Below are 12,915 nucleotides of genomic sequence, written 5' to 3'. Positions count from 1 at the left end.
CCCAGCTATCACACAAATAATTGAGACTCCTTTATAATACAAGGCTTCACAACACGATCTTGCGCAGTGTAAGTCTGTTCTTCACCCTCTGTGTCATTTGTCTTACTCTCAGCAAACATCCCAGTGATAGTTAGCCTTGTACCTTTCCTCAGCTCCAGATTCTCCCTCCTCATCTTCCTTGAACCTCTTAGAGGAGACTGAATCCCCTGTTTGAATATCCTACTTCCACTCCCAACTCCTCCTCCCCTGGCTGGCAGGAAGTCCAGCCCTATTCTCTCCCCTGCTTATCAATTGGCTGTAAGCTGCTTTATTGATATATTGGGGACAATTGGGAAGCAGAGTTTACACAGCATTTAGACAGGAAATTCTCAGAACAAACCTTGCAACCAGACATGAGAGGAAATCAGTATTTAAACTATACAATAACCTTATGCGTACACCTGAGTTCCATTCCCAGCACTGTAGAAAGGAAGAAAATATCATAGCTGACCATAGGTCCCTTCTGTTCTCCACATGGAGCTGGAAATTTCCAGCGCTGTCTTATTGATGTCAATGCTATTTAGTGTTTGGTCATTAATGATGATACAGATCTTTGAGACCATATGGCCAAATCCCTGTATTCATATTCTCTCTCTCTCTCTCTCTCTCTCTCTCTCTCTCTCTCTCTCTCTCTCACACACACACACACACACACACACACACACACACACACACACACACACACACAGAGAGAGAGAGAGAGAGAGAGAGAGAGAGAGAGAGAGAGAGAGAGAGAGAAGAGGGGGAAGAGAGAAAGCCATGAAAGAAACAGGAAAATACAGAAATGTATACATAAAAAAACACTGATTTTATATCCTTTCCTTATTTGTTTTTAAGATTGTTTCCTTATCTGTGTTTAAAAACATGCATTAAAAATACATATCAACTCTCATGACTTTCTTCTATCATGCATTGTTCCAACATGAACAATTTCTGTGTCATGTAAGAGATTTATAATTTTTATTTTCAATTTCTATAGATTATAAGAAGCAATTTCACAATACTGCAACTAACTAACTGCCCCCTTGTATTTAAAAGCGATGATTCTTGCTGGTACCCAGAGGCTGTGATGAAGAGGGAATGAGCGCTTTTCATTTAACGGGAACAGAATTTTAGTTTTATAAGATGAGTTCTGGAAATGGATGGTGAGGGCTGCATGGCATTATAGAATGCATTTGACAGCAGGGAAATGTACACTTGGAATAGTTGAAATGGCAACTCTTGTATCTATTAACCACAGTAAAAAACATGGCCGAAAGGTTGATTTTAGCCAGCCTTTTGTTGCTGTGTTACCTGCAGGGACCCTCTAGTCTTTAGTGACTGTGCAGAAAGCCAATGGTTTCACAATGAGGAGCAAGCAAAGCTCCCATTTCCCATTTGTTTTGAAGCCCTGTGTTGCTTCTCAGTGGAGTAAATGCAAGTCTGAATTGCTCTTGTATCCAGGACACAGCAGCATGAGGCTGATCGATGACTCAGTGATGACACTTCTAAGTCTGCTCTATGGGGGTAGGCAGGCATCCATGGGTGGAAGCAACGATGGCAGAGGGTATCTATGAGGAGATAGATTCAGATCTGGAAAATACAGCCATAGGTTGCAGAGCTCTACTGGCAAAGGAAAAAATTGTCTCACCCAGGGGAGAAAAATACATATTTCAAAGGTACAGATCATACTGCGTGCTTCTTCTTTGGAGATATAAATTGCTGCAGAAAGAAAGCCATTTTCACCTCAGTGGCTCAGGGTGGGATTGCTCTGAGTGTCTGCCACTTATCTTCCTCTTATTTCAATTTAGAAAACGATGCCCTTCTTAGTCATATGCCTTAAGGCATAAATAAAAAAGCCAACGCAGTCGATAAGAAGCAAGAAACTATGAACACAGTCACCAGCTCTACAAAATCACACTGGAAAATTTTAAAATAAATTGATATCTTAACATATTCAAAAGAAATCAATCGCAGCATCTATAAGCAAGAGATGGCAAAAATTACCTCAGAAGACACTGGTCAGGAGATGGTCTGTTGCCAAAGCCAGCCTCAAAGCCAGCCTGGCTCTCACTCACCTTGACCGTGAACCACTTTCAGTGCCAGACAGTTTCCTTCATCCTTTCACATCCAGTAGTACATCTTTTAACTTTATTTTACTTGAAAGATAGCTCCCTTCAAAGCCACCTTTCATTAACCGTTAGTTAAAAGGAAGAGAGTCACCCCAAAATAGCTTGATTTGAGACAATTTATGCTTCTACAATTTGTCTCTTCTCAGTGTGTGTGTGTGTGTGTGTGTGTGTGTGTGTGCGCGCGCGCGTGTGTGTGTGTAGGTGCACTCACCTGTGCATGTAGAGACCCGAGGTTGACACCACTGTCTTTGTTGATTGGTTTCAACCTCAGTGTTTTTGATAGAGTCCTCTTGATTGTGCCGCCCTAGCACTGTGGATATAATTGCATGGTGTCATGTCTTACTTTTCATGTGGGTGCCAGGGATCCAAACTCAAGTTCCCACACGTATATGCAGAAGCACTTCACCAACCGAGCCATCTCCCCAGCTCTAGGTTGGATATTGTATTTGATTACCTATTGGTCTCCATGAGAAAATGAGTTTTAATAAATAAAACTTGCCTTAAAGGAGTATTATATCTGTTAAAAGGTGAATGGTTTCTCATTTCCTTTTCAAGTTTTCTAATTTTATTTGGGCATCTTTTCTCAACACTCAGTCTAGTGATTCTCCTGGTCATTTGGATACTGTCTCCAGGCTGTGAATTCCAGGAGACCACGAGGTGTTCTATTACTCAACATGCACCTGGCATGTAGTATTAATAGGTATTCAATAAATATTTGTCACCTGAATCACTAAGCATATGGTTTTTCTGTAACTGTGATGTTATAAACAGCACCAAAAATTAGTTATAGGCAGGTTGGCTGAGATATTTCTGTTACTTTGATCACATCAGTTACCTACTAATTTCTGCTGAGTCATAGGAAACGCAAAAGCTTCTAATAAGTAGTATTAATTGTCAGCTTGACAAAATCTAGAATTGCTGGGAGATGGGACTCTGGGCAAAGCTCTAAGGGTTTCTGATGTAAAAAGACTCATCTTAATTGTGGGTGCCACCATTTCATGGGTAGGATCCTGGGCCGTATTTACTGTGGACATGGTATGACAAGCTACTTCGAGCTCCCTCCCACCCTTCCTCCCTCCCTCCCTCCCTCCCTCCCTCCCTCCCTCCCTCTATCCCTCCTTCCTCCCTTCCTTCCTGTTGCTTCTGTCATGGTATTTTAACACAGCAATAGAAAAGAAGCTGAAGCAAGGCTTAACACTTTGAGAAACACTGTCACACTGTCATCTCTATTCGTTCTTCACACCTTCCCTGTGGAGAAGAGAAGGCAGACAGTTTTGCCTGGGCATGGTGCTGGCCAGCATGCATTCACCCAGGAACAGTGTCACCCCGAATAACACAAGAGCTTGAGAAATAAGTTCACGTTCACACTTCTCATTATTGCTCTTTCTTCTTATGTTTGATGGAGTCAAAAACCACAGTCACACTTTTCAGGCTTCAGGTAATGAAATGGTAGCTGACTCTTTTATCCAGGCTCCTTTCAGTCTCTAGGACCTTTTGGAATGATGCCCAGGGCCTGTGATACCAAAGGAGCCCTCAGCAAATATGTCCCTGAGTTCTGTCTGGAGGAAACAGATTGCTGTTGTCAGTGTCAGGGTCGTTTCTATGTGAACTCCAAGCTGAGCCGGCAGCCTTTAGTCCTAGCAAAACAGCCATACTGATTCTAAGACCTAGACTCTCACAGGATCCTCAGTCCAAGATGGCGGCCCTTTGACCTTGAAGATTCCAGTACCAGGGAGGGTGCATCCTAACAGATTTTATTTCAGTCTTTTGTGTTACAGTGATGCAAATCAAGGCTTCTCTGGCTTCTGAGCCTGTGAAACCCACAACTCAGGATGGCTCCCAGGTCACCTAAGTCATTTAAACCTCTTTCCTCCAAATCTGTACACCCTCAAGGCGACTCAGAAACGGGTTACAAATACAAATTATCGCTGGTCATGGTAGTGCACGCCTGTAATCCCAGCACTGGGAAGGTAGAGGCAGGAGGATCTCTGTGTGTTCAAGGCCAGCCTGGTCCACGAAGTGAGTCCTGGTAAGCCAAGGCTACATAGAGAAACCTGTCTTGAAAAACAAACAAACAAATGAACCAAACAAAAACAAACAAACAAAAACAAAGAAAGAAGAAAACCAAATATAAATTTTAGACCTCAGTCCCATAGGTCCTGATGCAACTTAAGCCTGGAAATTAAGGTGTACAGGCCCCGACACTGTGAGAGTTTTAAGGGCAGGTTGTCACTCAACAAATTTGAGAAAACATTGCCCTGCAGAGTATGAGCAACACTGCAGGTTCCAAGCCCGATTTTGTTTTTTCCTCCAAAGATCCATGTCAGAGGAATTCCCACTGGGTATGATTATACCCATCGTGGGGTGCACAGGAACAATTATTATCAGCACTAAATTTAACTAGGATGGGAGGGACTGCGCACTGGCAAATGGGCTCCAGGTGCACTGTCATTTTCTTGTATGCAAATCACAGGCATGAGAGTGCTACAGGGAGAAGGGTAGGGTAGGGGGAGGGGTGTCTCAGAAACACAGAGCCTTCTGGAAACACAGAGATTCTACTGACTTGTCTAAGGTGGAGGCATGGGTATCTGCGTATTGCAAACTACAGGTAATTGTTTTGTCCTGTAGTACCAGAGATGCTAGGTAGGCATTGCCACTCACACCTGGAGACTCCACTGAGTTGACCGTGAACTGTAGAGTGACCTTGAATTGAAAGGTGGCAGTGAGGCTGGAAGGGAAGATTGAAGTTTGGTCTTATCCAAGAGTTGGAAAGATTTTAATTGTTTTTAGACACAGAAGGAGGTTTAAAATGGACTCCTCATTCCCCTTCCCCCATCTCTGGTTATCTTTTGAAATGAGAAACTCCTTACATATCTTAAATAAAAAAATAAATAAAATAAATAAATAAATAAATAAATAAATAAAGGCATAGAGATTGAGGAAACTGGGCATGGTAGCACATGCGTGCTTTTAACCCCAGTACTTGGATGGTAGAGGCAGGCAGATCTCTGAGTTCAAGGCCAGCTTGGTCTACATACAGTGCTGCTTATAGGCTTACTCCCCATGGCTTGCTCTGTCTATTTTGTTTTATTGCACCCAGAGAATTTGTATACCAGCCCGGGGATTGCACCTCCCACAGTGGGCTAGCCTTTCCCATATCGATCATCAACCAAGAAAGTAGGCATTACAGACATGCCTACATGCCAATCTTATGGAGGCATTTCTCAATTGAGAATCCTTTTCCCCAAATGATGCTAGCTTGTGCCATCACTGTGTTATATGCGGAGTCCCATGTCCAGACCGAGGGAAGCACTCAGTTATTTAAACCAGTGAATATTGAACCTGCCATGAAGAAAACACAAATCCTACCCCTGTTCTCTTACATCTTAAGACAGGCAAAGTACAAGCATTCATGGAACCTAGGCCCACCACTTGTGGATGCATTTTCTTGAGATGATGGGGGCCAACTGTGACTCTGTTCATGCTCCCTAAATCACCTACATCAGGATCACCTGGGTGTGTGAGGCTGAAGTCTCCAGTACTCCACAGTCAGGATCTCAGGCCTGGAGAAGCTGCGCTCATAGTGTTCTAGAGGATTATCAGATGTGCTGCAGTTTGAGATCTGCTGCCTGGAACACAGAGCACCCGAGTGATGCCTTTTGGTTTCCAAGGCTGTAGTTTTTACCATTACCTCAGGGTCTGTTCAATTCTGTGCCTAAATTCCAGAGGGTTCTGTTCACACCAAGTGCTAGGCTGTGGTCAGCCTTCTGCAACACTCAACACATGTACATGAAAACACAGCAAGAACAGAGGGATTTTCCTTTTTACTTTCTTTTTTCTTTGTTTTTTTTTTTTTTTTTTTGTTGTTGTTGTTGTTGGTTTTTTTTTTTTTTGTCCCCAGAGCTGAGGACCAAACCCAGGGCCTTGCGCTGCTAAGCAAGTGCTCTACCACTGAGCTAAATCCTTCTTACTCTTAATCTGGTTAGACATGGTGGGGGGGAAAAAAAGCACACTGCCTTATTCTGCACAAAGGAGTGATTTACATAAGGGTGTAGGAGCTGCTAATTAGGAAGCATGGAATTCCTTGATCATCCTCTGTATACTGGTATACATCCATCTTGGTACACCCCATCCTGGTAAGAGAAGCCAAGTGATTGGCTAGTCTGGGAAACAGAACTTGAACATTTGATTTCTCTTATCTTGCTTTCTGAGCTCAGACTCCTTTAAGGCCAAGCAAGCCGGGAGTGACTGAGTTCGCTTTAACCAGCAAAGATGAAGGACTGTGAGAGAAGAAACTAGGGAGGTAGCTCCTCATTACGACATTTACCGACTGCATCACCGGAGAGCGGATCCGTGGCCTACCACTGCCCCAAGGCCAGGTCTCAGCCACTTTGATACTTCTTCCTTCCTTCCTTATGGAGGCAGTGAGATCTTGTTTTGAGGTTCTGGGGTCTGGAAGAAGCAACTGTTACAGTCTAAGAGGCTCCACTGGTTAGTAAACTAAGACTGACACCCATTTAGTGAATCTCTCCTTTCCCTAATTAGGCTAGCGTATACAAAGCATTACTTCCTCACAAACATACCTAGGTTTCCATCCCTCCTAAATGCTCAGGCTTAGCATGAAGGGCGCCTTAAAGGCCTTAATGAGGGATCTAAATGCTCCTTTTCCCAGCATTCCTGTGACCAGTGAGACTTTACTGCCTGCATGCCTATGAACTGCTGGAATAACTGGGTTTTTCCTGCCTATTTTCTAGGAGACACTGGCATCGCGAGACACAAAAATGCTATCACCTATTGTCATTTCCCGGTTGATTGATGAAAAGAAGTCAATGGAAAATGGAGCCGTGTTGCCTCTGCCACAAGCAATCGCTCAGCCTCAGCTGTGTACCTCAAAGCCAGCTGCAGCCAGGCGCAGTGGAGTGTACATGCACAGGCCATTTGTTTTATCTCCAGATGGACTGGGAATTCTTACCCCACTGGCTGAGCAAGGCTCGGAGACAGATCCACTGTCCGCAGGGGACAACCTAGGCAAAAGCCCTCACAGGGGGCTCTCATCTATTACCATCACTGCCCGACGTGTGGGGCCTCCAGCCAGCAACTTGGTATGGGACACAGGTAGGGACCCGCTCTGTCCGAAGTGCAGGACCAAGGATGCTCGGCTCCAAAGTACCCCAGTTCTGGCTAGTGGTGCCCATCCATGCCAGCATAATGAACTCTTCACTTGTACAGAGTTCCCTAGTAATAGCTCCATAGAGGGACTGAAGGTTCCCCATGCTCACTCAAGGCTATGTGCAAGGCAGGAGCACTGGGTCCTGGAAGACAAAGGGGATAGTGGTTCTTCAGACAAGTCGCCATCGGGAAAAGTCCCACTGGTGTTCAGTTCCTGCGTCCACTTCCGGGTGTCTCAGCAGTGTCCCAATGCCATCTACTATTTGGACAAGTCTCTTTCTATCCCCCTTGAGCAAGCTCAAATTGCCAGCCCCAAAATGCACAGGTCTGTCCTGTCACTCAGCCTCCGCTGTAGTTCCCACAGGTTAACAGCAGATGGAGTAGACGGCACAGCTAATGGAGAGCCAATCAGCAGAGCCCTGCCGCAGGAGCTCTTAGAGGGAAAGCAGGACCTCCTAGGCCCACAACGGGGCCAACCACAAGAAGGTCACTGGAAGAGGAGCCCAGCATTGGTGCCAGCACATTTGGAGAATGGCACGTGCTCCCGGACTGGCTCTCCTCCACCTTCGGAAAGTGTCAAACTTGCAGACGTGGGAAAGAACCAGGTCCCAATGGGAAAGGAGACAAAGGATCGCGCAGCATGTCCGACTAGGAGCCACATCAACCAACTCTCCATCCATATTCCTGGCTGGAGCTACAGGGCGGGTAAGTAGATGGCTACCTGCGGGGAGGGTGTCCATTGTCAGTGTCCCGCTAAGGGGGTGCTGTTGAATTTCTTCTGCACACCTCATCCCAGGAGGTCTTTGACATTGCACGTTTGGTCGGCTCTGCCCCAAGTCAACACTTCATAAACCGAGCTGATGTCTGATTAGACTGATGTCCTCAGATGAGATGCTCGTGGGTAACAAGAAGCGGTCACTCAAGTTTCCTGTCCCAACAATAGTGCCAGGCCACACAGGTGACCCAGAGGGAGCAGTGGCTCCCACAGCAGCTGGCATAGAGTGTGCGCACACTACATTCCAAAGCAGGGTGAGTAGAATAAAATGCCACCCACATCCAGGATTCTTTTTTTTTAACTCCTCAGGCGTCCAGTTTCTGAATATTGAGGAATTATCTAGAATTCTGAGGTTTTTACTTTTTAATCGTGTCATTAATAAGTGTGTTAGCATCAACATTTAGAAACTACAACTGAATTCTATAGTGTGTGTGTGTGTGTGTGTGTGTGTGTGCACGCGCGCGCACAGTGACTACCGTGTGCTTTCTAATGGGAAAGTTAGACTATTCCTTTCCAAATAGCAGCAGAAGGAATCATGTGACCTGGGTTGTGTCTGGAGCATCCTGGCTGGGCTGGGCTGCTATTTCTGCTATGTCAGGGCCAGACAGAATTTCCCAGGTGGGCTTCCCCAAGACCCTTTGGCTTTCAGGAGAGGAAGCAAGTCTGTCTTGGAGGGAGGGAAGCAGGCCAGATTTGTCTGTCTCTGGGTTAACGTCTGTTTTCAGTTGCACTTTCTGTGAGAGGGACTGGTTTATGAGTCATGGACTTTCCACTTGGGGAAAATATTTAAAAGAAATAATAGTAAAACTGAAAACGCAGCATATGCATAATAATTTCATAGTATGAATTTCTTGTCCATTAAGGGTTTATTAATTAATAAAAATGACTGTAAAGCACTTAAAAACTATCATGCATGTGGAAGTGTTAAATGATGTAATTAATTTTAACAAGTGTAGATATATTGGATACTCAGAGATCTCTAAAGTAAATTCGATATAGCTTTTGGATTGATTAAACTACTGAGATGCCCGAATCAACAGACTCATTGCATGCAGGAAGATGCAAGCCACCAGTCTGTGTTCCAAAGATAAATGCCACGTTAGTATTTAAGGCAATTGCTCAGGCTGAGTGCTTCATCTTCCTTATTGATGACGATTCCAGGAATAGAGAGACTGCAGTCTATGATGAACACGACTTGGTGCTCTGCCCCACGGTATAGAATAGTCACTGGGAATGTTTAGAAAACTTCACCAAAGGCTCTTTAAAAATAAGCAGATCCAGATCGCAGACACCCATCTCAGAGCCCAGCGGTTTCCCTATGGCTTTGTACAGAGGCTGGCTCTTCCTGTAAAGGGTTTTCTCAGGCAATTAGTGGAGGTTAGTTCTGCCTCCTGTGGGGCCGACATCTCCCAGAATAGTCATGTTTGTAGAGATATTTAGAGCTGGACTCTAAATCACAGGACCCACGTCCTGTCATTTGAAAAAAGCCACAGAGGCTCAGGGAACCCGGAGCACCATTTTCCTATTTTCTAGCTCAATGAATGTGGGCAGTGACACCACACCACTCCAGGCTTGTATCTTTCACCCAATAGTTAGCATTCTTGAATGTCTTCTAGCTTAAGTTTATTTCTCATTCTCTATCAGCCCCAGATGGAATTTTTGAAGGGAAGAAGTACCAGGCACGTCTCGGCATTTTCTACCCTAATGTCCAACAACACAGCAAACATCAAGGATTGAGGAAACAGGCAAAGAAATAATTCCTAATCCTCAGGCCCAAAGGGCAGCAGAGACTCACGTGTCTTTTAGAAAGCTGTAGGCCATTAGAATAGGGGCCCACAGCTATTCCACTCCTTGGAATATACCCAGAAGATGCTCCAACACACAGCAAGAAAATTTGCTCAACCATGTTCATAGCAGCCTTATTCATAATAGCCAGAACATGGAAACAGCCTAAGTGTCCATCGGTAGAAGAATGAATAAAGAAACTGTGGTACATATACACTATGGAATACTACTCAGCTATTAAAAACAAGGAATTCCCGAAATTTGTGGATAAATGGATTGAGCTAGAAATTATCATAATGAGTGAGTTAACCCAGAAACAGAAAGACTCAAATGGTATATACTCACTTATATCTGCATACTAGACCAAGGAACATGTCCCACAAAAGCCTTCACTTACCAGGAAACTGGGACAGAGGGGAGGACATCCTATTGGGACTCTAGATGAGAGAAGCATGGGAGAATAGCAAAGTAGAAGGATCCAGAGGGTTCTAGAAACCTACAAGTAGAATATTGTGATAGGCAGATTTAAGCCCAGGGGTCCCGCTCAAACTAAGGCACCAGCCAAGGACAATACAGGTGGTAAACTTTAAACCCCTACCCAGATCTAGCCAAAGGTCAGAACATTCTCCACAGTTGAGTGGAGAGTGGGATATGACTTCCTCACGTACTCTGGTGCCTCACATTTGACCATGTCCCCTGGAGGGGGAGACCTGGTGGCACTCAGAGGAAGGACAGCAGGTTACCAAGAAGAGACTTGATACCCTATGAGCATATACAGGGGGAGGTAATCCCCCTCAGGAACAGTCATAGGGGAGGGGAATAAGGGGAAAAGCAGAGGGAGGGAAGAATGGGAGGACACAAGGGATGGGATAACCATTGAGATGTAACAAGAATAAATTAATAATAAAAAATAGGGGTCCATTTACTATTTGGGACATGTGCCTCTGGTGTGCATGAATGCACACATGTGTGCACATGCACATTTACATACCTACCTGGTTTGCATATACTTGCATTCATATATATATATATATATATATATATATATATATCATATGTGTGTGTGCATGTGTGTATGTCTGCCTGTCTGTCTGTTTGTCTGTCTGTCCTGGTACAGGTATACCATCATCCTAGGGTGCACTTGTAAGCTCATCTGTCACCTTCACAGAGCCTTTTAGCCTTAACGCAAGTACTCTCAGACCTTCACCATACTCATTGAGACTCAGAGAATCCATGCGTCTTCCTGTCTGTAACTGACATATCTGAGGCATTCTTGATGACTTCTGTGACCACGCCCGCTCTTAATGGGCTTCATCCTTCATCTCTGCTGTTCTGGTGGGAAAGCATTGCAATGCATAGGTGGATATGGCTGTTGCCAATAAAGCTTTACTTACAAAGGCAAATGATGCACCAGACTTAGCCTGGCTGTAATTTGCCGACTTTTGATCTGGAAACACTTGCCAGCATTACATTCTATATTCTTGGGACTCAGACTCTGAGGTGGAGATCCATGGACAGGCTACAACCTAAGGAGTGCTTGTGATAATGACCGTGGATTGATTGAAGGGAGAGGAAGACGTCATGAGCAGATAGAGAAGGCACTCTTGGTGTGCAGACAAAACAAAAGCCACAGCAACCTTAGGATTGGGAATGGCTCTTCAGTGTTGCTCTGAGCTAGAGCAAGAGGGCTTGGTCCTTTGTATCCCAGGGAGTGGATGTGAATTTGACTGAGTGGCTAGTTCTCTAAGGTGGACTGATGAGGGCTGTCTTCCGGGAGAGTGCCATGCACTGCACGCCAGAGCTGGCCACTCCACCATTTTCCTCGGCACCTCCATTGTTCTCTGAAATGAGTGTCTTCCTGGGTTCCTCCTAAAATGGGAGGGCAGGTGGGCGATAAACTGTCATCTTCTCTCCCATGTGCCGATGTCAGGAGACTCTTCTCTGCAGTGGTCCTCTGCTCATTCACTCATGAATGCACACTGGGCTACTGTGAGAATGTGCTTGGACTTGGGGTGGGGGAAGGTGTTGCAAAGAGCCATGGTTAAAAAAAAAATTTTTTTATACATTTTAACTAAACTATTTAAAGTATTAATGATTAAGGTATTGTTAATAATTTATAAGTAATGATTAAAATATTGAAGTAATTAAAATAATTACTTTCCGCTTTTTTTCTCAGTTCTTTCCAAGTCCCATTCCTCCAACCTCTTCCATATTCTACCATTCACCCTCAGATTGATAACCTCTTCTTCCCTGAGCATTATTACACACACACACACACACACACACACACACACACACACACACACGGTAATATCAGTAGATATGCTAATGAGGAAGGGGGAAAGTCTCAAGTTCATGAGGGTCACAGCCCTGGGCTAGGAGCTACAAGCAACTGAAGACTGCTAAGAAAGGGAGAGCTAGTCTCTGCAAGGGACGTGCCCTCTTTTTGATTGTCCAGTACAAAAGCACACAGCCCTGAAACTATATACATGCAAGTAACAAAAAATGGACTCAGCAGAGGCATGTTTTGAAGGTGAGCCAGTGGAGCTTTCCAATGGACCAGCTGTAGGGACTGGGCTATCTGGCAGTATGCAGATGCCCCTGGATATACTGAGGTTGCTCCCACCTGTGCTTCCCAATAAGAACTAATACTATAGCTATAATCCATCCAGCTGATATGTGGGTGCATGGTCATGACCAGGTAAATAGTCTTGGGGTAGTGTTTTCTTACCTTTTCTGAAGCAAGGGGAAAGTGAGCTTTTGTTTGTTTTACCAAGCACAACATAAGCCAGGGGGTGTGTCAGTGTGCAGATGAATAAACACAGAGACTGGAACCTCCTCTTCTCTCACTCAACAGTTTAACGAGGTCAGGTGTCAGCAGTGACTCAGCCCAACCCACAAACCATTGAAGTTCTTTTCTGTAATGTTTTCCCGTGACTTCTCTACAAAACGACAGAGCTCAAGAGTTGGGAAAGAAACTGTAAAGCCCACAGAACCAAACTATGTGCCATTCTGGCCTTTTGGCAGAGTCTGCCA

The 12,915-nt window shown here is 44.7% G+C and overlaps 1 protein-coding gene across 3 annotated transcripts in view; it reads left to right on the top strand.

Annotated features, from left to right (window-relative positions):
- Positions 1-12,915, top strand: part of C5H10orf90 (chromosome 5 C10orf90 homolog) — a 244,669-nt gene that overhangs the window by 161,511 nt on the left and 70,243 nt on the right. For all 3 annotated transcript variants that reach the window (XM_051145479.1, XM_051145482.1, XM_051145481.1), the window contains one exon: positions 6,905-8,024. In XM_051145479.1, the coding sequence (XP_051001436.1) occupies positions 6,905-8,024 (1,120 nt within the window). The remainder of the gene's footprint in view (positions 1-6,904; positions 8,025-12,915) is intronic.

The sequence above is a fragment of the Acomys russatus genome, chromosome 5 (genome assembly GCF_903995435.1).
Source record: "Acomys russatus chromosome 5, mAcoRus1.1, whole genome shotgun sequence".
Taxonomy (NCBI): Eukaryota; Metazoa; Chordata; class Mammalia; order Rodentia; family Muridae; genus Acomys; species Acomys russatus.
The sequence above is the reverse complement of the archived record's forward strand: the minus strand, read 5'-3'. Positions and strand labels throughout refer to the sequence as shown.